Below are 21,382 nucleotides of genomic sequence, written 5' to 3' on the forward strand. Positions count from 1 at the left end.
CTAGCATGATGTCACAACAACCATGTGGCATCACAGCAGCTGACTTGTTCCTGTGTGACATCACACTGGCTGTCACCGGGCCGGCGGTGATGTCACGCATGCAGGCCTGTATGACATCGCACCCATGAGCACAGCCAGCAGTGATGTCCCACACCCCTGTATGATGTCACACCAGTGACATGTCCAGCAGTGACGTCACACCACCCAGATCATGGCTGCAGTGTCACACAAGCCATGTCCCACCTGTGGGCGGGTCACACTGTGCTACACCCGCCTGCGTGATGTCACACCAGCCATCACAAGCCCCGCAGTGATGTCACACATGTCTGCACAATGTCACACTGGCTGTCACATGCCTGCCAGTGGCGTCACATGCAGGGATGACATCACCCACCGCAGCCATCCCAGCCCCACACCACTGTGACCTCACTGCTCAGCTGGGTGACATGGAAGGCGCCAAGGTCAGGCCAGGTCTGGGGGGGGGGGTCACTGGGGGCAGGCGGGGGCAGGGCCCAGGGGGGCCGGGGGCGCATGCAGGGGCCAAGCGGGGGTTGGGGGGGACGGCAGAGGGTCCAGGAGCACCAGCAGCCTGAAACAAGGAGAGACAGTGGTCAGCCCTCCCTGCACCCCGAGCCCTGCCTGCACCCCACTGCTCCATCCCACATTCTTCTCCATGCCCTGTCCCCTCCCTGCCTGCAACCCTGCCCGCTTTGCACCCTGCCCACACCCCACTCCTGCATCATGCACCCTCTCCATGCCCTGCCTGCTCCCTGCTGCTGCCCTACTTTCAGCCCACCCACACTCTGCCTGCACCCTGCCTGCCTCCCGCTGCTGCCTGCACCCACCCCGCATGCTGGGCCAAGCTAACGAGCCAGAGCTAACGGAGCTCACAGCCCAAACGAGCTTCACTGCTCTTGCCCTTAGCAGCTGCCAGCCCCACAGCATTCCCACTGCATCCCCAGCACAATTTTATCCCCAGCACATCCTCATTGAATGCCTATTGCTTCCCCACAGCATCCCCAGTTCATCCCCACTGCATCTTCATTAAATCTTCAGTTCCTCCCCAGTGCATCCCTACCGTACCCCAGTTCATCCTCACTGCATCTTCACTAAACCCCCACTGGATCCCCACTATAATATCCCCACTTCAACCCAGTTACACCAGTTGCATCCCCCCTCTGGTACCCTTGCCAGCAGCAAGCCCATTCCCCCACAAATTCAGGTGTGTTCCCCACTGCCCACCCTCGTCCCCCTGGCACATCCCACTCCCCAACACATCCCAGCCCCCTTCCCCAGGCCCAGCTCTGTGGGCACGCATTAAATTTACCTTTTTCCTGCTGGGAGACAGTGACACAGACTTTTAAAAATAGCCTGTGCCTGGGCACCTCATTGCTACGGGAGAAATCCCAACCCCAGGACTTCACCTTCCAACCCAAATGACTCCAAAATTGGGGAAAACCACCCAAAAATTACCCAATTCTGGGGTGGGACAAGTGGGATTGAGGGTTTGCCCAGGTCTGCCTTCAGCTTCCTGCCCTGATGACTCCAAAATTGGGGCAAACAACTCAAAACCACCCAATTTTGGAGTGGGGTGAGCTGGGAATTTGGGGTGTGCCTTCGCTTTCCCACTCCAATGACTCCAAAATCGAGGCAAATTACTCAAAATCACCCAGTTTTGAGGTGAGATGACAGGGATTTGGGGCCTGCCTTAGTCTGCCTTTGCCTTCCAACCCCAACAACAACTCTAAAAATTGGGACAAATGACCCAAACCCAACCCAGTTTTCACATGGGATGAAGGAGATGTCATGCCTGCCTTTGCCGTCCCGCCCCAACAATGCCAAAATTGGGGTGAATGACCCAAAACTACCCGATTTTGGGGATTCAGGGCCTACCTAGTCGCCGTTGCGGAGGTCGCCGCGGGGGCTGTTGGCGCACTCAGCCTCCTTGGTTTTCCGCTCCATCTCCCCCCCTTTGATCTTCTTGCGGGTCATATGGCCACGGAAACTCGCCTGGATCTTGGCGGCTGCCGCATTGGCATCGGGATCATCCAAGGGGATGTCCAGGATGTCCTCGTCCAGCTTCGTACAGGCGCCCTCCTGATGGGGGCAATGGGGGAGGGGGAGACATGCAGATGCAGCACCCCAAAAAGGGCACCACCCCCAATTAATCCATTAAAGAGGATCCTCACTTAGTTCCTGGGCTAAAAATCTGGATTATTTGCTGAAAAATCAGGGTTCTCTGCTAAAGAAATTAGGTTTCTTTGCTAAAAATAAGAGTTCTTCACTAAAAATGGGAGTTTTTCACAAAAAAAAAAGGGTTCTTCGCTAAAATGAAGGGTCCTTCCCTGAAATATTAGGAGTATTTGCTAAAAATTCAGGTTTCTTTGCTAAAAATTCAGGTTTCTTTGCTAAAAAAATGAAATTTCTTTGCTAAAAATTGGAGGTTTTTACCAAAAAAAAGAGGGTTCTTTGCTAAAAATAAGAGCCCTTCCCTGAAATATCAGGATTCTTTGCTAAAAAATGAAGGGTCTTTAGTAAAAAATGAAGGTTCTTTGCTAAAAATGAGGGTTCTTTGCTAAAAATTAGAATTTTCCACCAAAAAATGAGGGTTGTCTGCTAAAAATCAGGGTCCTTTGCTAAAAAATTAGGGTCCTTTACTAAAAATAATGTTTCTTCAATAAAAATTAAGAAGTTATCACTAAAAAGGAGGGTCCTTTGCTAAAAATATGGGGTCTTTGCCAAGAAATCCGGTGACCTTGCTAAAAATTAGTGTTGTTCACTAAAACTGGGGGCCTTCACTAAAAATGAGGGTTCCTTGCGGGTGTCTCAAGGGATTTGCAGCTGAAGATGCTTCATCCCTAAATCCCGCCTGAGTCCACCTGGCCACAATCCTCCCACTGCCAGGGACAGATCCAAAGGCTGGGATACAGGGAGAGGAGCATCCCTGGGAGTAGAGGGTGGGTTGGGGAGCGCTGGCACTGGGGGGGTCACATCACAGAAGCTGAGCCATGTGCCTCAGTTTCCTCTTCCTTGTTGCATCCTACTGCATCCCTGCTCAGGGCTTTGGCTGAAAACACTGGGAAATTTGGGAAGGGAGTGAAGCCAGAGGGAAGGAAAAGCCCCCCATGCCATATAAATCACCACATCCCACCAGAGCATCCCACCAGAGTCTTTGGACCAGACGCTGAGGTCAAGGGGGGAAAAAGCCCCCAAGAAAATCTAAGGAGATGGGAGCGAGTCGGCGCTGGATGCTCCGGTGCTGGCTGCGTCTATTGCATTGCCCTGGAACATCTTAAGGGATTTAAAGGACTTGATTTTGGGGATAATTATTCAGAAGCTGTGGATTTGGAAGGGGGGGATGCTCTTCCTGTCGGAGCATGCCACAGCTCCACAAAGTTGCTCCAGATGTTTTCCTGGGGTGAAAGGGGAGAGAAGGAAAAGAGCAACAGTGGCTTCAGTGACGGGTCTGAGGTGGAAATGATATGGCCAGGGTGGAAATTCTATAGCCAGGGATGAAATCCTATAGCCAGGGCTGGAAATCCTATAGCCAGGGCAGAAATTCTATAGCCAGGGAAGTAAATCCTACATCCATGAAAGAAATCCTATATCCCAGGGAGAAACACTATATATAGAGCGGTGGGGAGCCTATATCCAAGGGAGAAATTCTATATCTAGGGAAGAAAACCTGTATATGGGTGGGGGGCATATCCTAAATCCAGGGAAGAAATCCTCCATCCAAGGGAGAAATCCTCCATCCAGGCAAGAAATTCTCTATCCAGGGGGCAAAATCCTATATCCAACAGGATAAATCCTGTATGAAGGGGTGGAAAACCTATATCCAGGGGTGAAATCCTATAATCTAAGGGGGGAAAATTAATATCCGGGGTGGGGGGGAATCCCATATATGGGGGGGACAAATCCTTTATGTAGGGGAGAAATCATATATCCAGAGTGGACTTTGCCTCTGTGGAGGTGCCCAGGATGGGAGATGCAAGGATTCTCCCCGTGCTGCTGGCTGAGCGGGAGGGGGGGAAAATGGGGATAAAGGGGAAAAAAGGGGAAAAAGAGGGGGCGAAGTGGGGGAAAGGGAGAAAAGGTGGGGGAAAGGCAGAATAAAGGGGGAAAGGGAGAAAAGAAGGTGGCTTTCTGCTGGATCAGTGCTCTGAGCTGGCTGGTGGCAGGGCAGTGAGGGATGCTCACCCTCGGGTGTTGAGGGGGTAGCCCCCTGCTCCCTGAAGTTCATCCCTATATCCATAAGCACCCCCCGATCCCACCTGAAAAATCATTTTGGGGAGGGGGGAATGCAGAACATTCTCCCTGTCCACAGGATTTAGGGATGGGGAGGGACAATCCCGAGCGGGATGCGGACGGATCCTGGAGCAGGATGGGGGTTTGGGGAGGGAAGGGTGAGTGATATAGTCTTTAGGAGGGGGCTGCAGGGATGCAGAGTTTGGTGCAGCACCCCCCGCTTCCACCTCCCTCAGCAACCCCAAATCCACCCCCATACCGGGTGGGGAAGAGTAAGAAGAATACTAAACGAAACCCAAAAAAATCCAAATTATGGCCTGGGGGGAGAGGGCGAGGGGGGGGACACCTACATTGCAGCAGTCCATGGTGGAGGCCGAGTGGGCGGTGGGCGAGGGGCTCCGGCGAGGGGCTTCGCTTCCCAGCGGCTTCTCCCGGCGCGGGTGGCAAGTTGAGAGCGGAGCCGCTTGCTACGTAATGCGCTCTCCTCCGGGCGAGCCTATCAGCCCCGCACCCTGCCAGGCTTTTTCGGGGGGGTGGGGGAAGTGTTTTTTTTTTTCTTTTTCTCCCCCCCCCCCTTCTCCTTTATTTTATTTAATTTTTTTTTTATCCCTCCTCCAATTTTTCCTTCCGCTGCTTTAAAGGAGCCAGCGGCTCCTGACAGAGTTGGGAGGAAGGACTGGATCAAACAGTTAATGGGGGCACACCCAAATTGGCTGCAATTCTTAGGATTTTGGGGAGGTGAAGCCTTAGCAAATGGGGGTGGTGGGTTAATTTTTTTTTGGCGGGGGGGCAGGGAATGGGGTGGGGAGATGGTTCCCCCCCCCCAGGGTTGTTTCCACGGGGACCAAAAGCTTTCCGACCTATTTAGGGCTCATTCCTGAAGGATGGTGAGGAGGAGGAGGAGGATGAGGATGAAGAGGAGGATGAGGAGGAGGGTGATGAGGTTGAGGGTAAAGATAACAAAGAGGATGAAGAGAAGGAGGATGGCGAGAAGGAGAATGAGGATAAGGATGAGGATGATGAGGATGAAGATGAGGATGGCAAGAAGGAGGATGAGGAAGAAAGGTGGGCATGACACCATGTCCCACCGAGCACCTCAGGGGCAATGCACCCAAACTTGGGCTCCCCACTGGGGGGCAGGGGCTCCACTTTTGGGGTCTGGGGGTCCCTTCCCTGTGCACAAGAGCACCCTGACCCCCCCCCCCCCCCCCCTCCTCGGGGTGCTCTCCAGCCAGAGCTACAAATCCAGCTGTTTTCCAGCTCTCTATGTACCCTGCTGCCACCCTGGGACCAGGAGTGAGATCCAGGGCAGAAGGGGGGACCCCCAGGGTGGTTGGGGGGTGCAGCCCACAGCCCCCCCATCGCCCGCCTCGCTCACATCTAAGCTGGTTTGGAGTTGCTAAGCAACCGCACCAGTCACCGGTGGGCTCAGAGCGATGGCTCTGACCGGCCCCTCCGTGCGCCATGTGGCCCCCCCCGATGGGCACCCCTGGCACACCTGTGCTCAGCTTGTCACCAGGCTGTGTCCTGCTTGGGGCTCTGCTGGCCCTGACCCTCTCTGCCATCCCTGGCACCATCCCCGTCCCATGGACATCACTGGCCCTGGCCTTGGCCCTGTCCCCAGTCCTGTCTTCCATCATCATCCCCTTCCCTGTCCCCATCCCTGTCCCCCATCCCAATGCCATCCCTGTCCCTGTCCCCATCCCTGTCTCCATTCCTGTCCCCTTTCCCATCCCATCCCCATCCTGTCTCCAACCCCATCTTGTTCCCATCTCCATCCCTGTCCCCATCCCCATCTTGTCCCCATCCCAATCCCATCTCCATTCCCACCCATCCCAGGCACAAGAAAGTTGCAGGCCACCCCTAGCTCTGTTCCAGAAGACCCCTCTCCAACTTCCAGGCAAAGCCTCAGGTGCTCTGCTGGGATTTTTAGATGGGAAAACCAAATCTTTCCCTTTTTTTTAGGATCTCCAGATCCATCATTGCCTGCTCCAGCAAGGGAAGACTGGATGTTTTGAGGGAAACAAGTGGAAAGGGGGTTTTGGGATGACATCCCTCATCAAAAAAAGCTGGGATGATCACCCCAGGTCCAGGAAATCCAAAACATTTCACAAAACTGGGGTGGGATGGGAGGAAGAGCAGGTGGCATCCTGTTTTTCCCAGCACTCCCATCCCCAAAATCATCTCCAGCTGCAGCCCCCTAGTCCTGGCAGAGGGGCCAAGTGCCAGCGTCTCCCGCAGGATACGGCTGCGTAGGAGGGAAGTGAAATGCCAGAACATTTCTAATCATTAACAGCGGGTTTTGAGCCCGTTCCAGGCTTGGCGTTTCCCTCCATCACAGAAAACAACCCCCCCTGGGATGCGACGTCGATGTTGGGAGAAGGAATACTGGGGAGGCAGAGGGGATGCTTTTCCAGGCTGCTCTAAATCCTGATAAAATAAGTTGAATTTTTGGAAAGGGGTGACTGGAAACATCCCGCCATTGTGGCTTGAGATGGTGGCATGAGGTGTTTCAAAAAAATCCTTAAATATTTTTAAAAACGTGAATTTGATGCTGGAAAGGTGCCTGGGACGGGAGAGTTGCCGGGTGCCGACGGGAGCCAGCAGCCAGTGCCGAGGGGGGGTCACGGTGGAGCCAGTTGGCATCATTTTCCACCAGCTTGTTTCCACCCCCCCCCACCCTGACACATCCCTCCTTCCTGTTTTTCCCAAGGGAGCCGCTCCCCCTGGGAAAAACCAGGATGAGGGGGGTGAATCCGGGGATGAACACAGCTTCCCTTAAAAAATCAAAAGCAGCTGGATCCACCTCAAACCTTCACTCCTTATTTTTTGGAACTTTGAAACCTCTCTGGATGGGAAAAAAGGAATTGTAGAGGTTGGGCTGGGATGGAGTGGGACAAAAATGCCCCAAAATGGAATTACTGTGGGGAGAAGACGAGCAATGTCAAGTCCCTCCTTCATGCGGGGACAGTATTAAATTCCTGTCCTCCTCTCGGGATGCCGGGGCCTAAATCTGGAGCCTGAAAATATCACCTGCAGCCGAGCCCAGCTCCTAAACCTGGCTTGAGAAATCTCCCAGGAATGTCACTAATGAGGGCGGGGACCTCATTAATAAGGATTCTCATTAAACAGCCACCATGGGGAGGAAACTGAGGATGGGAGGGGTTTTTTTTGGAGTCATGGTGACTTTTTTTGGAGTTGGACAGAGTCAAACAGGGAATTTCAGGGTCAGCTCCCTGGAGAGATGTCCCCTTTTGCAGAAGGATGTCCTCCTACTGTGGCCCGGTGAGGATTTCAGGGGAGGAACTGTGGCATGGGTGGGGGGGACACTCCAGTTTGGGGCTCTAATTAGCTTGTTTTGGTGTCCCTTACCATGTTTGTGGGTGCGACGCTGCCTCCCTGCTCCTTGTCCTGCTCCTCATCCTCCTTCTCCTTGCCTTTCTTCAAGTCAGCCAAGGTTGCTGAGGAATGAGGAGGCTTGATGACACACACGATGGGCACAGGGAGCAGGCCTGATGTCCAGGGTGAGGGGCACAAGGGCCTGACACCGGGGTGAGGGGCACAAGGGGAAGGCCTGATGCCCTGGGCGGGCCACTCACCCTCCCTCTGCTCCAGCAGCGCCTGAAAGTGCTGAGCAGCAAAGGCCACCACATCAGTGGGCTGAGCCCGCAGCACCTCCCGCACCAGGCCCTCCAGCAAGTTCTGGAAGCCGTCGGGCAGCCTCAGGCTGCTTCTGGAGAAGGAGATGGCCATGGCCGGTCCCTGCGGACGCCCTGCAGCTGCACAGAGGGGGTTAACCCCTCAATCGCTACTCCCGCGCTTCCCACCAGGCAGCTCCGGGACTCGAACCCACGGACGCAGCGAGGCCGTGAAGCCGCGCGGCGGCCGCCAGAGGTCACTGCATTGCCGGTCCTCTGCGCATGCGCACGGCGGACTCACCCCGCGCCTGCGCGGCCCGGGGAGCGGGGGGGCAATTCAAGTGGGTAGGTGGTCACCCCCGGTGCCCCCGCCCCGATTTCGGCGCCCCCTTCCCTCCGAGCCCTCTCGCTCCCCCGCCTCGGCCCCGCGACCCCAGCTCCGGGATCCCCCAACCCGACCAGGCTGCGACGGCGCCTCGGGCTGTGTTGAGGCCGCGGTCGCTTAGCAACCCGTTGGCCACGCCCACAGGGCGGGGCCGGTCCCGGGGCGGGGGTCGCGGTTCCTCAGACCTCCCCCCAGGATGGCGGCGTGGGCGCTGTGGGTGCTGCTGGTCCCGGTGGCCGCAGGTAAAGGGCTGGGGGGTCGGGGTCCGCCAGTCCCCCTGGGGATCCTCTGGGTCCGGCCTGGGGCGGCACCCCCGGACCCACTTCGGGGCCTTTGGTTCCCCCCGGCTCCGCTTCCACACCCTCAGCACCCCCCAGGCCCATTTCGACGCCTTTCTCCCCCCTCCTCAGCCCCATTTTGATGCCCTTCTCAGCCCCATAGCTCCACTTCCCCAGCCCCATGTAGACACCCTTGGCACCCCCAGCCCCATTTCTGTGCCCTTTCCCCCCTCAGGCCCGTTCCCGCACGCCCCGCGCGTTGCTGCCGTGGGTCGGTGCTTTACGTAAGGCGGGAGGGACACGCGGCTCCTCGCCGGAGTCTCGTGGGTTCTGCTCCCTCCCAGATGCTTTTTATAGCCTCCACTCTCTTCCCTGGCGTCTCGTGGTTTTTCTTGGGTTTTTTTGGTGTGGTTTTTTTTTCTTAATTTTCATTTTTTGTTTTTTTTCCCCTCTGACTTTTTTTTTTTTTTATGTAACTAGTCCTTCCTGGAGCCCTTCTGGTATGAGATGGTGGGACTGATGCTGCAGCTGTTTTCAGAGAGGCCAAGGACATCGTGTCCTTCTTTTGTTAAACCCTAAAGAGGCCAAGGACATCGTTTCTTTTCTTCATTAAACCCAAAACCTGCCTATTTTGGGAGTGCAGGTTGTTAGACCTCTTATATCCCGCCCTGCTGAAGGCCCCTTTGCTGGTGCCACATGCTTGGCCTTTCCCATCACATTGCTCCCCAAACCTTTTTTATCCTTTTTTTTTTCAAAAGGTAGAGAAGCTCCCATACCATTATTAGATTAATTTTTACCATAATCTGCATCCAAATGCCATGTAATGCAAGCTCCTGTGCTTTGAGAGGTGACATCCCTTATAGGGGGACTTGGGGACTTCCCATCCTGCAGGTTTCTCACCTCCTCACTGACTTTAACCTCTATGAGGTTGACCTGGACTGAAGGAATTTGTAAATGGAAGTGGGATCTGAAATAATCTGTGTTTAAGAGGGAGGTGGAGGTGGCACCAGAGTTTTTTTCTCATTGCTTTTTCCCTCCCAGAGTTGATGTTTGTGCTGTTGGTCCCAGGGGCAGAATTTGGCTTTGCGTCCTGCTACAGTGACCACATGGTGCTGCAGAAGGAGCCGGCAGGAGCTGTGGTGTGGGGCTACGGGGAGCCAGGGGCCATGGTGACAGTGGCTCTGTCTGAGGACAGTGGCTTCATTATCTCCAAGAAGACAGTGCAGGTTAAAGGTCAGTCGTGGACCTTCACCAGGCAGCTGGGGCTGGTGGGTTTGGTGGCCAAGGAGCCTGTTCTGAGCCTGGATTTGTCCTCCCACTGCCCTGGGTTGATGGAGGTGACACTGAGAGCGACATCTCCAGCTGATGCACCCCTGGGGCCATGCTCTCCCCTTCTCAGAGGGTTCAGGTGTTCCTCTCCCCGCCAAGGCCAGCCTTTGCTCCCTTTGCTTTCCTGATGGTAGCTGAGCTGCTGCTGGAGTGGGTGGGAGAGTGTAGGATGGTGCCCAGCCATGAGGCTGTGGAGGGGAGAGGGAGAGGATTTATCTCCTCTCCCTGTCAAAACCATCTCCAGGGAAATCTCCTGGTGATGTTTTTGCTCTCAGAGGATCCTGCTGGGGGTCTCTAAGCCTTGGGGTTGCTCATCCCCATTTGGGGAGTTGAAGTTGCTGCCCCAAGGGCTCCTCTGTGAGCTGAAGAGCCTGGAGGTGTCTTGTGAGAAAGCAGCAATTCGCTGCTGCCGGGAGATGTGCTGGGCCAGAAGATCCACGCTCAGCTCCAGCAGAGTATCTTTGCACCTCAATTCAGCGCCTCTAAAATTAGCTGGAGCCATCGCGGTGTCACACACGCCAAGCTGCTCCTGTAATCCTGGTTCCTCCCAGCAACTTCTGCTCTGACACACATTTGTCTTCCAGAATTTAATTTCAACCCCTAAATCCCTGCAGAAGGCAAGATCATCTGATGGTGGAGAGCTTCCCAAATCCATTTTGCTGGCCTGGCTCTGCAGCGGGAAAGCCTTCCCTTGGTGCCTGTCCATCCCTACCAGCGTTGGCCACCTCTTTGTGAAGATCTTGAGATCTTCAACAGGACCATGAATGATAAGCACCACCCTCTTCTTCCAGGACCTTCTGGGACATGGACAACTGTCCTGGACCCTATGGATCCGGGTGGTCCCTACACACTGACAGCTATGGAGGCCTCAAGGAACGTGACACTGCAGGACATATACTTTGGGGACGTGTGGCTTTGCAGCGGGCAGAGCAACATGGCAATGACGGTCCTGCAGGTGAGTGCCCACAGGTTGTCCCGGACCTGCGGGGATCAGGCCAGGATCCAGCTGGGATCAGTCTGGGAAGTGCCTGGCATGCTCCCAACCCTTCCCTAGATTGTCAATTCCAGCCAGGAACTCGCTGCTGCTGCTCACTACCCCCACGTTCGCCTCTTCACCGCAGCACCTGCGCGCTCCGACCAGGAGCTGGAGGACCTGGAGCAAATTGACCTGCCCTGGTCCATCCCGACAGCCGGTGAGAGCTGCTTGTCTCCAAAAAAAATAAACGACCCCCAAAAAAGCCTGGAAATGGCTTTCTCCCCCCACCCCCCTCCTTTGTTGTTGTTTTTTTCTTCCCATTTGCAGCTGTTTCTTGAACAGAAAATCTGGGCCATGGGAATTTCTCCTACTTCTCGGCTGTCTGCTGGCTGTTTGGGCGGTACCTGCACGAGGCCCTAGGCTACCCCGTGGGGCTGGTGGAGGCGGCCTGGGGAGGCACCCCCATCGAGGCCTGGTCCTCCCCCAGGGCTCTGCGGGCCTGTGGGCTGCTGGAGGAGGCAGGGAGGTAAGAGGGAGACGCAGCGGGAGCATTTTCCACCCCATGGCACAGGGATTTTGGGGGGGCAACCTCACCCCCTCCGTCCCTTCCCATCCCACCACCTCTCCCAAAGAAGGCATCTCGGGGTAAAATCCCTTCTGCCGTGGGGGGGAGAAAGGGAACCCCAAAGCCACAGTTTCAGGACTGGCCTTGTGTTTTGCACCCCCCTCAGCCCAGCTCTTCTTCCAGTCTCTCCCCCTGGCTGCATCTCTCTGGCCCGCAAGCACCTTCTGTGCTCTGGAACGCCATGATCCACCCCCTGCTTAACCTGACGCTACAGGGGGTCTTGTGGTACCAGGGTGAGCCCCCCTGCCCCACGTTTACCCCCTCCTGCCTTCTCCATTACCCCACTGGGATCTCACCATCCCCTCACCTTTGGAGCCAGGGGAGGAAAACACACACCTGCACACAGACCAGTACAACTGCACTTTCCCAGCACTCATTGCTGACTGGCGCTGGGCGTTCCACACTGGATCAACTGGGCAGAACCAGCTGCTCCTCCCTTTCGGCTTCGTGCAGGTGAGGACGTGACGACAGGGAGGGGAGGGGGTTCTGCAGGAGGGGGAACAAGGGGCAGAACCCGCACCCTCTTCCTCCTTCTTATGCCCAGGGAGGTTTTACCCATCCTTGCTGTAAATGTAAATCCTGCCAGGAAGCCCAATCCCGCTTCCCCAGTTCCAATGTCCCACCCTGCCTTGCAGTTGTCCACCTACCGCCGGCAGAGCCCTGATGACAGCTTCGCCCGGCTCCGGTGGCACCAAACTGCCGACCTGGGGGTCGTTCCCAATGCCAGGATGCCCAGCACCTTCATGGCCGTGGCCATGGATCTGGGTGATGAGCACTCGCCCTACGGCAGGCAAGTCTTGGGGGACAAGGAGGGGATACCTGTGGGAAAGCAACTGCACCCCCCACAATCCTCCCTGATGATCCCGAATGTCTTCAAGCCAAAATATTCTGTGATCACTTTCCCACAGCATCCACCCCAGGGACAAGCAGACAGTGGCCCACCGGCTCCACCTGGGTGCCAGGGCTGTGGCCTACAGGGAGAAGAACCTAGTTTTCCAGGGCCCGTATCCCACCCGTGCCATCCTGGACATGACCAGGGATCTGCTGAACATCACCTACAGCCAGGAGCTAGTCTGGCGCCACAGGGACATGCTGGCCTTCGAGGTGAGGAGCCGGGGAAGCACCTCCCCCCCAGGGCTGGGAGGGAAGCCCACCCTGACAGAGAGTTTCCTCCCCTCTCCCCAGGTGTGCTGCTCCAGCGGGTGGCTGCCGGCACCCGTGGTGACAGTGGAGTTCCACCAGGTGACACTGGCCCTGGCCGGCTGTGGGACGCTGGTGCTGGGCTTGCGCTACGCCTGGGCCGAGTGGCCCTGTGACTACCAGTCCTGTGCCCTGTACAACGCCTGGGGGCTGCCCGCACCCCCCTTCCTCCTGGACACCTCCCCATCCACCGGAGGGACAGAACTGCTGCTCTGCCCCAGCTCCAGGCTCTAAATCCCAGGGAACTGGGGTGAGAGGACAGCAGAGGGTGCCGAGACCTTGGGCAAAGCTGGCACTGTGCGAGTCTGATGCAGCTTAATTATTGTCTTACTAATTAAACACTTCCCAGCTCCTCTTTGGCCTGCAGGGGGTGGCAAAAATCCCCCAATTTAAAATGAAATTGGTAACAAATTATTTTAGGACAGGCAGCAGGATACAGGGATGTGAGTTGAACCCTACACTGCTGCTCCTTACAACCCCCCACCCAGGATACCCCAAACTGGGGGCAGGGTGCTTGCAGGATCCAAGGACCAGCCTCTGTCTCCTGGGCTGGGACATGGAGCTGCCATGTTAAGAAATTAAACGGCTCATTTTATTCTTTACTCCTTTGATTTTGTTTCAGAGGAACATCCCTTAGTCCTCTGTTCACACCCCTCCAGCAGGGAAGTCTGTGTGGAGAGGCACAATGTAGCATCCAGCTCTTGGAATAAGCTGAGACCCTCTGCCTCTGCTCCACTGGAAAAGGGAGGGACAGACCAACCCCCCCCAGATCCTATGTAAGAACCCCAGAAGCTGCCATCACATTACAGACATCACCCCACCAGGCTGTCCCAGAACTGGAGTTTAATGAGATGGAGCAACTGCTGGAAAGGAGGAAGTGGATCGGTGTGGATCCCACCGGATCCCACTGTGCCCACTCCTGAGGTCAGGCAGAGCCAAGAGAGTCCCGGGAGGCTTTTCCTATCACTTCCACTGCAGGCTTCATGTCTAGGCAAGATGGGAGAAGAGGAGGAATCAATTAATTGAGGCAGTCACAAACTGGGATCTTGGGCTTCCTCCACCAGTGGGTGACTAGCTGGAGAGCCAGCTGTGCTAGCCCTGTGGTTGCCATGCCAACAAGGGTGTTAAATCCAGCTCAATCTAGGTATTTTTTGTTAAACTGCAGCCCTCAGAGGGTGGCTTCAGGGACAGGAAAGGAGCCCAGGCCTCCTGGCAGCCACCCTGCCAGGTGGGGGATCCCTGCGAGACCCCAAAGGAGGGTCCCCAAAGCCAGTGTGCGGGGAGGAGGGTGCAGCAGGGAGGGGATGGGGGACAAGAGAAGAACAAAGAAGTCTTCTCCAGTGAAAAAAAACCCACCTGGAGCCCCACCACCATTGGCCTCAAGGTGATGTTTGGGTTTGGTGGTTTCCAGCCCTGCCAGCAGCGTCATGAAATCGATGACAGTGTTGATGTCCTCCTTGTTGGCTGTGGCTTCTTTCAAAGCACTAATGGCATTGAGGCGGCCAAAGCAGGCGAGCTGGGAGATGTTAGCCCGGAGGAAGAGGAGGAGGACGTTGAGGTCATTGAGGGGGCAGGTGAGCATCTTGCGGCTGAGGAGGTCAAAGGCGGGCAGCATCTCATAGACAGAGAGTAGCCCCTTGTCCCACTGGCAGAGCTGCAGGGCATTGTAGATGACGATGGGAAGGAGCAGGACGTAGACACCACCGACTGAGATGCTTAGGAGCTGGAAGATGGAGAAGACGACCAGCTTGCAGGGGATGAGCAGGGGGATGTGAAGCTCTGCCTGGAGCAGCCCTGTTTTGATGGAGCAGCTGAATTCATCCTGAAAGAAGATGTTGAGGTGGAGAAAGACCAGGTAGAGGCAGGTGGCAGCCAGGAGCACAAGCAGGAGCAGGTTCCTCAGGATGAAGATGAAGGCCAGAGAGTGGGCATGCTGCTTGCAGGTGAGGTAGCGCTCCAGCAACGGGTACTCAAAATACCTCTCCTGGCGTGCCCTGGGGACAGAGGGGACACAGCTGGGACTTAGAGCCACCCATAAACTGAGCCCCATCACTCAGTCCACCCTGAACATGGCCATGGCCACACAGCCATGTGGAGGGATGTTGGACGTGGGGAGCAGTGGAGATTTTCTGGTGGTCTCACCTCTCATACTCTTCCCAGAACTGCTCTGGCTCAGAGCTGTCCTGCTGGACTTTCCTCATGTGCTGTACCAGGCGCACCGAGCGGTTGTAGGATTTGTCCAGCTCATTGATGACAAAGAGGAGGTCGGAGTGGAGGGCAGGGACGGCAGCGTAACGCCACAGCAGGTAGGGCAGATACATCAGCACTGCCACCACCAGCAGCGAGTAGGGGAAGACCTGGGTGGAGGAGACAAGTGGGTGCTGAGTGATGCAGAGCTCCCAGGCCTCACCCTGAGGGGACCTGAGGATGTACCTTGAGAGCCCAGAGGGACTTGGTGATGGCATGTCCCTCAGCGTCGAGGCCATGGTGGAGGAGGGAGTCCCAGCAAGCCGTGTCAACATAGGCTGACTGCTTCCCTGTGAAGTTGGTGGGAGGGAAGCAGCTGATCTGTGAGCCTGGGGGAAGGAGAAGGGTGAACCCCAGCCCCAGCAAGCACTCTGTAACCAGGTGCCGACACGTTAAAAGAGAGTGACTGCATTTAACTTGACACTTGGAACTAAAAAAGCCTTTTTCTGAGGCATTTTGCAGCTGTCCTTCTCCACAGTGTTTTCCAGTGAGGCATTTTCCATCTCCTCCCAAACACAAACTCCTTGAGTGTGGCCGTGGGGGGAATTACAGACCGGCCAGAAACCAGTCAAACCAAATCCCTAGGGGCATCTGTGGGAAGTCAGCCGAGGCCGGATTTAGCCTGAGGTCAGAATGCACCATCAGTGCCATCCTCTATGCCTGGCAAATGCTGGTGGGACCGTCCCCTGCCAGCACCCTCCTCCTCAGAAACAACCAAAGGTGCTGGGGGCAAGCAGCAAGGCAGGACATCAGAACAACCAGTCATTCTTGGGCTTTGCAGTGACCAATAATCCATTAAATACAATCAGTAATGATCCCTGAGTCAAAACGGTTCCTAAAACAGGGTTTCCAATGTGTCCTACCTCAGACTGCAAACACAAGGGTTTTGCAGAACCAACAGATCCACTGCCCACCCTGAAGATCCCCATTGGAAAAGCCACAACTCACCAGCAGAGAACTCCCGGGCAAACGCCAGTGAGACAAGGAGCAGGGGCAGCCCCACGGTGATGAACTTGAGCAGGCGATCGCTTGGCAGCTCCAGCCGCAGGCCCTGGGCTCGGGAGCCACCGGGCTCCGGGAGGAGCGCGTCCGAGAGCATGAACTCGGCAGCCGTGTGTGACAAGGACATTTTTCCAAGCAAGTAAGAGGAGACAGTGGCAGCAGCTGCTACTCTGGTGCTGTCTGAGGTGGGACTGGCTGGAGGAGAAGCTTTGTAGGGCTGAAGGCAAGTACTGCGTACAAGGCAGCTGTAAATGACAGCTTAGAAGGCTCATTAAATCAACCACTAATTACAGGTGGAGCCTTTTTGCAAATAGCACACCCTGGAATAGCAAAAAAAGCCCCAAAGGCCGTGGCATGGGACTGGGAGGTGGCGTTCCTCCCAGCTGTGGCCTCTCCCCAGGGTTTTGCAGTCCTCTCTCATCAGCAGAGGTATTTCTGGTGGCATCTTCCAGGGGTGTGGGGCTCTCATAGCTATTTTTGCCCCCAAGAAGGAGGCAGGGGATGGGGCATTACCTCAGCAAGAAGCCCCATAGCAGCCCCACAGGGTACAAAGAGTACATTTCCATCACCCAAAGCAATCCTGCTGCCCAGCCCTGAGCCTTTGGGGACAGGCCAGGAGCCACCAAGCACTGGTGGATACTGTTTTGAGGCAGAACATTAGCTGCAGTTCCCAGATTTCCAATATGTTCAACCTGGGGAAAGGAATCCGACTCCAAGGCAAGCTCCCAAGGGAGAGGGATCCCAATAATGGGACAAGACAAGCTCCTGAGGGAGAGAAATTCCAGCAATAGGATCTAGAAACAAGCGAGGGGGAAACTGGAAGGGTGGAAACTGGTGGTGGGATAGAAACATTTCTCCCAGCAGCAGAGGCAGTGCCCAAAATCCCATGCCAACACCTCTGGCAGTGCAGAGCCAAGGGAGTCCCAGAGCTGCTGGGCCAAGCCCAGCAAAGGAACTCCCCACACAGTCTCTCGGCACAAAAACAAACCCCACACCTGCTGCCAAATGGCACTTTGGATGGATTTTCCAATGAAAGGAATCTCCAAATCAGAGTGTGGAGTGCCAGGATACGATGGAAAGAGTGCTGAAGAGCTCTGGAGGGAGCAGGGATGGCATCCAGGCACACTCCAGCTCGCCCTGGGACCACAATCTGCCTGGCCTGGGCACAGAGACAAGCAGCTATCAGTGGGAACTGGCTCTTTTATTGCTCAGAGACACAGTCAAAACACAGATCGGGAAAGCCCAGTTTCCACCCAGCCTCTTCTGTCCAAACAAGAGGCTCTTCAGCCCCTTTTCTGCACCAAATCAGGGCAAGAAGCACAGGCAGGTACCTAGTTTGAAGACAGTACCAACATGGGAAGTCTCTGTCAAGCAGCAGAGACTGCTTCATCACACTGCTGCAGATGCAGAGATAGTCAGTCCTGCTCCCCTGCTGCCTCATTAGTGACCTCCAGCTCCAGCTTCTTCAGAGTCTTTTGGAAGAAGAGGGGGGGCTTGCAGACGAGGTCTATCTGCTGGCCCAGGGGTAGGGAGAGCCGGTGGGCGTGGAGATGGAGGGGGAGGTGGCGAGCCTTGCTCTGCTCCAGCTTCAGCCTCTTCAGAGTGATTTCAGGAAGCTTCTGCAGCCAGGACAAAAAATGTTTCCATTTCATCAAACTGGGCTTTGAAAACCTCAGCCTGGGGGGAGAGGGTTGGGAACACAAAAGGGATTCCCAGCCCTGGATATGGCTGCTCCCCACTGCAGAAGCTGCCTTACCTGGGGTGCCAGTTTGCTCCAGTGCGAGTACTTGTGATCCCCCAGGATGGGGCACCCCAAACCATAAGCCAGGTGAACCCGGATCTGGTGCTTCACCCCTCGGGAGGGAACAAGATGAAAAGTGACGACCAGCCATGCTGGGGCTCCCACCCACCACAGGATAACCCCATGCCAAAACCACAGGCAGCTGCAGCAAACTATCAGCCCAGAGTAGCTTATTCCCAGAGCCCCCCAAAAAATGTCAGTTGTGTCTAACAAGTTCCCACTTCCAGCACAGCTCTTGGCTGCTGAGAAAGTGGATCCCTCAGCCAAGAATCACAGAATGTCAGGGGTTGGAAGGGACCTCTGAGGATCACTGAGTCCAACCCCCTGCCAGAGCAGGACCAGAAACTAGGGCAGATCACTTAGAAAGGCATCCAGACAGGTCTTCAAAGTCTCCAGAAAAGGAGAATCCACAGCTTCTCTGGGCAGACCGTCCCAGGGCTCTGTAACCTCACAGTAAAGAAGTTCTTCCTCATGTTGAGGTGGAACTTCCTCTGCTCGAGTTTGAATCCACTGCCCCTCATCCTATCACAGGGCACAAGTGACAAGAGGTTGTCCCTTCCTTCTTGAGGCCCAGTCCTCATGTATTTATAGACATTAAGGTCTCTCTGCCTTTCCTCGTAAGGCAGGTGTTCCAGTCCCTTAATCATCCTTGTAGCCCTTCGTTGGACTCTCTCAAGTAGATCCCTGTCCCCGAGCGCTGTGGCCAGCTGGCCAGGCCTCACCAGTGATGGGCTGGAGCTCCAGCAGGGAGCAGGCGCTGGCGCTGGCCAGCAGGCGGTACCGAGTCACAGCTCTTTCGGCATCGCAGCTCTGGCGGATTTTCACCACCTTTCCGTCCTCTGGAGACAGGCGGTAGTTGGGGGCCAGCGTCATCTGAGGGGTGGGTGAGAGGGTGAGGTGGGCAGGAAAGGGAGTGCTGGGGTGGGAAGGGCAGTCCAGGGGACATCCCACTCACCTTGTAGTGTGGCTGGTGGCTCTGCACCTCCTTTTCCACCATGGGGATCTCCACAATGCCCCTGGAGGGGTCTGGGTCGCCCAGGGTAATCGCCCTGGGGGGGGAACCAGTGAGGTGCTGCTCCAGCAGGAAGGGAACCCCCCTCATCATCCCTGCTCCCAGTCCCATAGAAAGACACCAGAGCAAAGATAAACACCCCCCCTTCCACCAAGCCTCACTCGACTCTGTTCACCCCTTCTTCAAAGCTGATTCTCCCCCCGGACCTTTCCTACCAGTAGATCTTCTCCACCTGGCGGGTTTTGAAGAGAAGCCGGATCTTCTCTGCTGCCTCCTTGCTCCGCGCCAGCACCATGACACCCGTGGTCTCTTTGTCCAGCCGGTGGCAGAGGTGGAGGGGTTCGGCTTTCATGTTCTCCAACATCTTGGCCAAAATAGGCAGCACATCAGCGATGCAATTCTTGATCCCGGGGCCACCTGTGGAACCCACAGACAAGAGTTATTTGTCTTTCCCAGGAACCTTAAATTACCCCCCAAACGCTGTGTTCTGAAGGTAACAAACTCCCTGTATCCCTCCCTGAGATGGAAAACCTCCATACAAAAAGGACAGAGACAGAGGATCAGTTCCAGGCTTCCAGGCAGCCATTTTTTCACAGAATCATCAAGGTTGGAAAAGACATTCAAGATCATCAAGTCCAACCATCCATCCTACAAGCCCTAACCACTAAACCATCTTATGAAGCATGACATCTACCCCTTTTTTAACACCTCCAGAAATGGTGCCTCCACCACCTCCCTGGGCAGCCTGGTCCAAGGCCTCACCACTCTCTGTGAAGAAACTTTTCCTAATATCCAGCCTGAACCTCCCCTGGTGCAGCTTGACCCCATTTCCTCTTGTCCCATCACTGGTCACTAGGGAGAAGAGCCCAACACCCACCTCACCACAACCTCCTCTCAGGTAGTTGTAGAGGGTGATGAAGTCTCTCTCCTCAGCCTCCTCTTCTCCAGGCTAAACAGCCCCAGCTCCCTCAGCCTCTCCTCATAACACCTTTTCTCCAGACCCCTCATCAGCCTAGTTGCCCTTCTCTGTGCCCTCTTCAGCACCTCAGTGTCCTTCTTATACAGCAGTGCCCAAACCTGCACCCAGTGCTCCACGTGCAGCCTCACCAAGGCCAAGTAGAGGGGCAGGATCACCTCCCTGCTCCTGCTGGTCACACTATTCCTGATGCAGGCCAGGACGGTGTTGGCCTTCTTGGCCACCTGGGCACACTGCTGGCTCATGTTCAGCTGCTGTCAACCAGCACCCTCGGGTCCCTCTGCTGGGCAGCTCTCCAGCCACCCCTTTGCAAGCCTGTAGCGCTGCCAGGGGTTGTTGTGGCCAAAGTGCAGGACACAACATTTGGCCTTGTTGAAACTCATGCCATTGGCCTTGGCCCAATGGTCAAGCCTGTCTTCCCCCAGTGGCCAGCTCCTCCTCACCATGCACAGGAAGGCCATAGGGTTTGTTGATCACCACAATCTCCTCATTCTGGTAGACAGTTGCCTGCTTGAGCACTTTGGCCAGGACATTGGGGTGAACCTGCTGCAGCTGCTTGCTCAGCTTAGCAAGCTCCTGCACCCAGCGCTGCACTGGGTCTTTGGGGACCTGAGGAGAGAATAAAACACCATTGGTGGAGGAAAAACAGCTCTTGGCTTTCGCACAAAGCTCCTGTGTGGCCTTCAGTAACTCCTCTGCCGTGTGGTGTTCCTGAGGACTATTGTGTACAGAGCCACTACAGATGAAAAACCTGGACACTGTCCTCGCAATCCCGCCGCAGTCACTCATGGGACCTTCCTTAGCCACACGCAGGGGTTGGCCACCTACAAATCCCACTCCAGACTTTACCTCGCAGCAGGGCGAGGCAAGGAGGGTAAACCTGCGGGCACGATGGTAACGCACATTCCTTGTCCCTCTCCATCCCACCCATTCTGTCCTGGGAGTGCCCGGATAGGGCAGGGCGAAGGACCCAGGGACAGAGAACCGGGACCAAGGGATGAGGACGTGGGGCCGCGGGCACCCTGGGCCGACGGGACACAACTGGGGCCAGAGATCCGGGGCCGAGGGGGCACAACGGGAACCAAGGAGACACAACTGGCGCTGAGGGCCGAGTCCCGCTCCCCGTGCGCGCCCCCGCGGCGCGGAGCACGCCGGGAGCTGCAGTCCCGCCCTCCGGGCTCGGTGGCCTCCCTCGCCCCTCACCTCCGGCTTCTTCTCCTCGCTCCTCCGCGCCCGCAGCCGCTCCGCTAGCTGCTGGGCCCGAAGCGCCGGCCCCGCCGCCCGCCCGCTGCCGCCGATAGCGCGCACCGCCCGGGCCAGCCCCGCCGCCGGCCGCCGCCACAGCCCGCCGCTCGCCGCCGCCATCTTCCTGCCCTCGTCCCCCCGCTCCACCTTCCAGCCAATGGCATCGCCCCGGAGGCGGTGCCTCGACCTTCCTGACCAATTGGAAGGGGGCAAGTGTGAGAGACAGCCGCGCCACCCAATGACACAGCGAAGGGCGGGCCTGGAGGGGCGGCCGGCGGTTTAAACGCCGGCGACGGTTCATGGTCAGTAACGGCCGCGGCAGGAAGAGGGAGGAGGCGGATCCCGTCAGGTACTGGGGGCCCGAACAGCTGAGGGGGGCGGCTGCTTCGGGCCGATACGGCCCGGTACAGCCTCAACAGT

General features: G+C 56.3%; 4 protein-coding genes across 9 annotated transcripts; 1 reads left to right on the forward strand and 3 right to left on the reverse strand.

Moving 5' to 3' along the window:
• Positions 1–267: 267 nt before the first annotated feature.
• NRGN (neurogranin) lies at positions 268–4,788 on the reverse strand. The gene is made up of 3 exons (XM_051638532.1): positions 4,599–4,788; positions 1,894–2,097; positions 268–589 (listed from the first exon to the last, which is right to left on the reverse strand). The coding sequence occupies exons 1-2, from the start codon at positions 4,611–4,613 to the stop codon at positions 1,894–1,896; spliced, it is 219 nt and encodes a 72-aa protein (XP_051494492.1). The 5' UTR covers positions 4,614–4,788; the 3' UTR covers positions 268–589.
• A 3,640-nt stretch (positions 4,789–8,428) lies between these two features.
• SIAE (sialic acid acetylesterase) lies at positions 8,429–13,281 on the forward strand. 5 transcript variants are annotated; one of them, XM_051638520.1, is made up of 10 exons: positions 8,429–8,513; positions 9,591–9,782; positions 10,670–10,833; positions 10,933–11,071; positions 11,118–11,380; positions 11,586–11,712; positions 11,799–11,932; positions 12,115–12,269; positions 12,388–12,583; positions 12,665–13,281. In XM_051638520.1, exons 1-10 carry the CDS (start codon positions 8,468–8,470, stop codon positions 12,911–12,913), a joined length of 1,665 nt encoding a protein of 554 aa, XP_051494480.1. In that variant the 5' UTR covers positions 8,429–8,467; the 3' UTR covers positions 12,914–13,281. The 5 variants fall into 5 exon arrangements, with proteins under 5 accessions (XP_051494480.1, XP_051494481.1, XP_051494482.1 ...); XM_051638521.1 differs by having other exon boundaries at positions 11,197–11,380; positions 11,603–11,712; XM_051638523.1 differs by lacking the exon at positions 8,429–8,513 and adding an exon at positions 10,493–10,572 and having other exon boundaries at positions 9,747–9,782.
• Positions 13,282–13,502: 221 nt separating this feature from the next.
• On the reverse strand, positions 13,503–17,060 carry PANX3 (pannexin 3). The gene is made up of 5 exons (XM_051638525.1): positions 15,875–17,060; positions 15,113–15,255; positions 14,822–15,036; positions 14,036–14,673; positions 13,503–13,666 (listed from the first exon to the last, which is right to left on the reverse strand). The coding sequence occupies exons 1-5, from the start codon at positions 16,053–16,055 to the stop codon at positions 13,605–13,607; spliced, it is 1,239 nt and encodes a 412-aa protein (XP_051494485.1). The 5' UTR covers positions 16,056–17,060; the 3' UTR covers positions 13,503–13,604.
• A 50-nt stretch (positions 17,061–17,110) lies between these two features.
• On the reverse strand, positions 17,111–21,108 carry RPUSD4 (RNA pseudouridine synthase D4). Of its 2 annotated transcripts, none has more exons than XM_051638526.1 (7): positions 20,921–21,108; positions 20,161–20,326; positions 18,957–19,158; positions 18,685–18,778; positions 18,452–18,602; positions 17,685–17,782; positions 17,111–17,547 (listed from the first exon to the last, which is right to left on the reverse strand). In XM_051638526.1, exons 1-7 carry the CDS (start codon positions 21,080–21,082, stop codon positions 17,344–17,346), a joined length of 1,077 nt encoding a protein of 358 aa, XP_051494486.1. In that variant the 5' UTR covers positions 21,083–21,108; the 3' UTR covers positions 17,111–17,343. The 2 variants fall into 2 exon arrangements, with proteins under 2 accessions (XP_051494486.1, XP_051494487.1); XM_051638527.1 differs by having other exon boundaries at positions 17,448–17,547; positions 18,974–19,158.
• Positions 21,109–21,382: the final 274 nt, after the last annotated feature.

This window comes from Apus apus, chromosome 22 (assembly GCF_020740795.1).
Source record: "Apus apus isolate bApuApu2 chromosome 22, bApuApu2.pri.cur, whole genome shotgun sequence".
Classification (NCBI taxonomy): Eukaryota; Metazoa; Chordata; class Aves; order Apodiformes; family Apodidae; genus Apus; species Apus apus.

Coding starts and splice junctions, on each gene's coding strand:
- SIAE (XM_051638520.1), top strand. CDS start 8,468: ATGGCGGCGTGGGCGCTGTGGGTGCTGCTGGTCCCGGTGGCCGCAG. Junction 11,072..11,117: donor CTGGTCCATCCCGACAGCCG/GTGAGAGCTGCT, acceptor CCCCCAAAAAAG/CCTGGAAATGGCTTTCTCCC. Junction 12,584..12,664: donor GGGACATGCTGGCCTTCGAG/GTGAGGAGCCGG, acceptor CCCTCTCCCCAG/GTGTGCTGCTCCAGCGGGTG.
- PANX3 (XM_051638525.1), bottom strand. CDS start 16,055: ATGTCCTTGTCACACACGGCTGCCGAGTTCATGCTCTCGGACGCGCTC. Junction 15,256..15,874: donor TGCCCGGGAGTTCTCTGCTG/GTGAGTTGTGGC, acceptor TCCTTCCCCCAG/GCTCACAGATCAGCTGCTTC. Junction 13,667..14,035: donor CAATGGTGGTGGGGCTCCAG/GTGGGTTTTTTT, acceptor CATCTTGCCTAG/ACATGAAGCCTGCAGTGGAA.
- RPUSD4 (XM_051638526.1), bottom strand. CDS start 21,082: ATGGCGGCGGCGAGCGGCGGGCTGTGGCGGCGGCCGGCGGCGGGGCTG. Junction 19,159..20,160: donor CTATGGCCTTCCTGTGCATG/GTGAGGAGGAGC, acceptor TGGGTTCCACAG/GTGGCCCCGGGATCAAGAAT. Junction 17,783..18,451: donor GGAGCTCCAGCCCATCACTG/GTGAGGCCTGGC, acceptor TTCCCTCCCGAG/GGGTGAAGCACCAGATCCGG.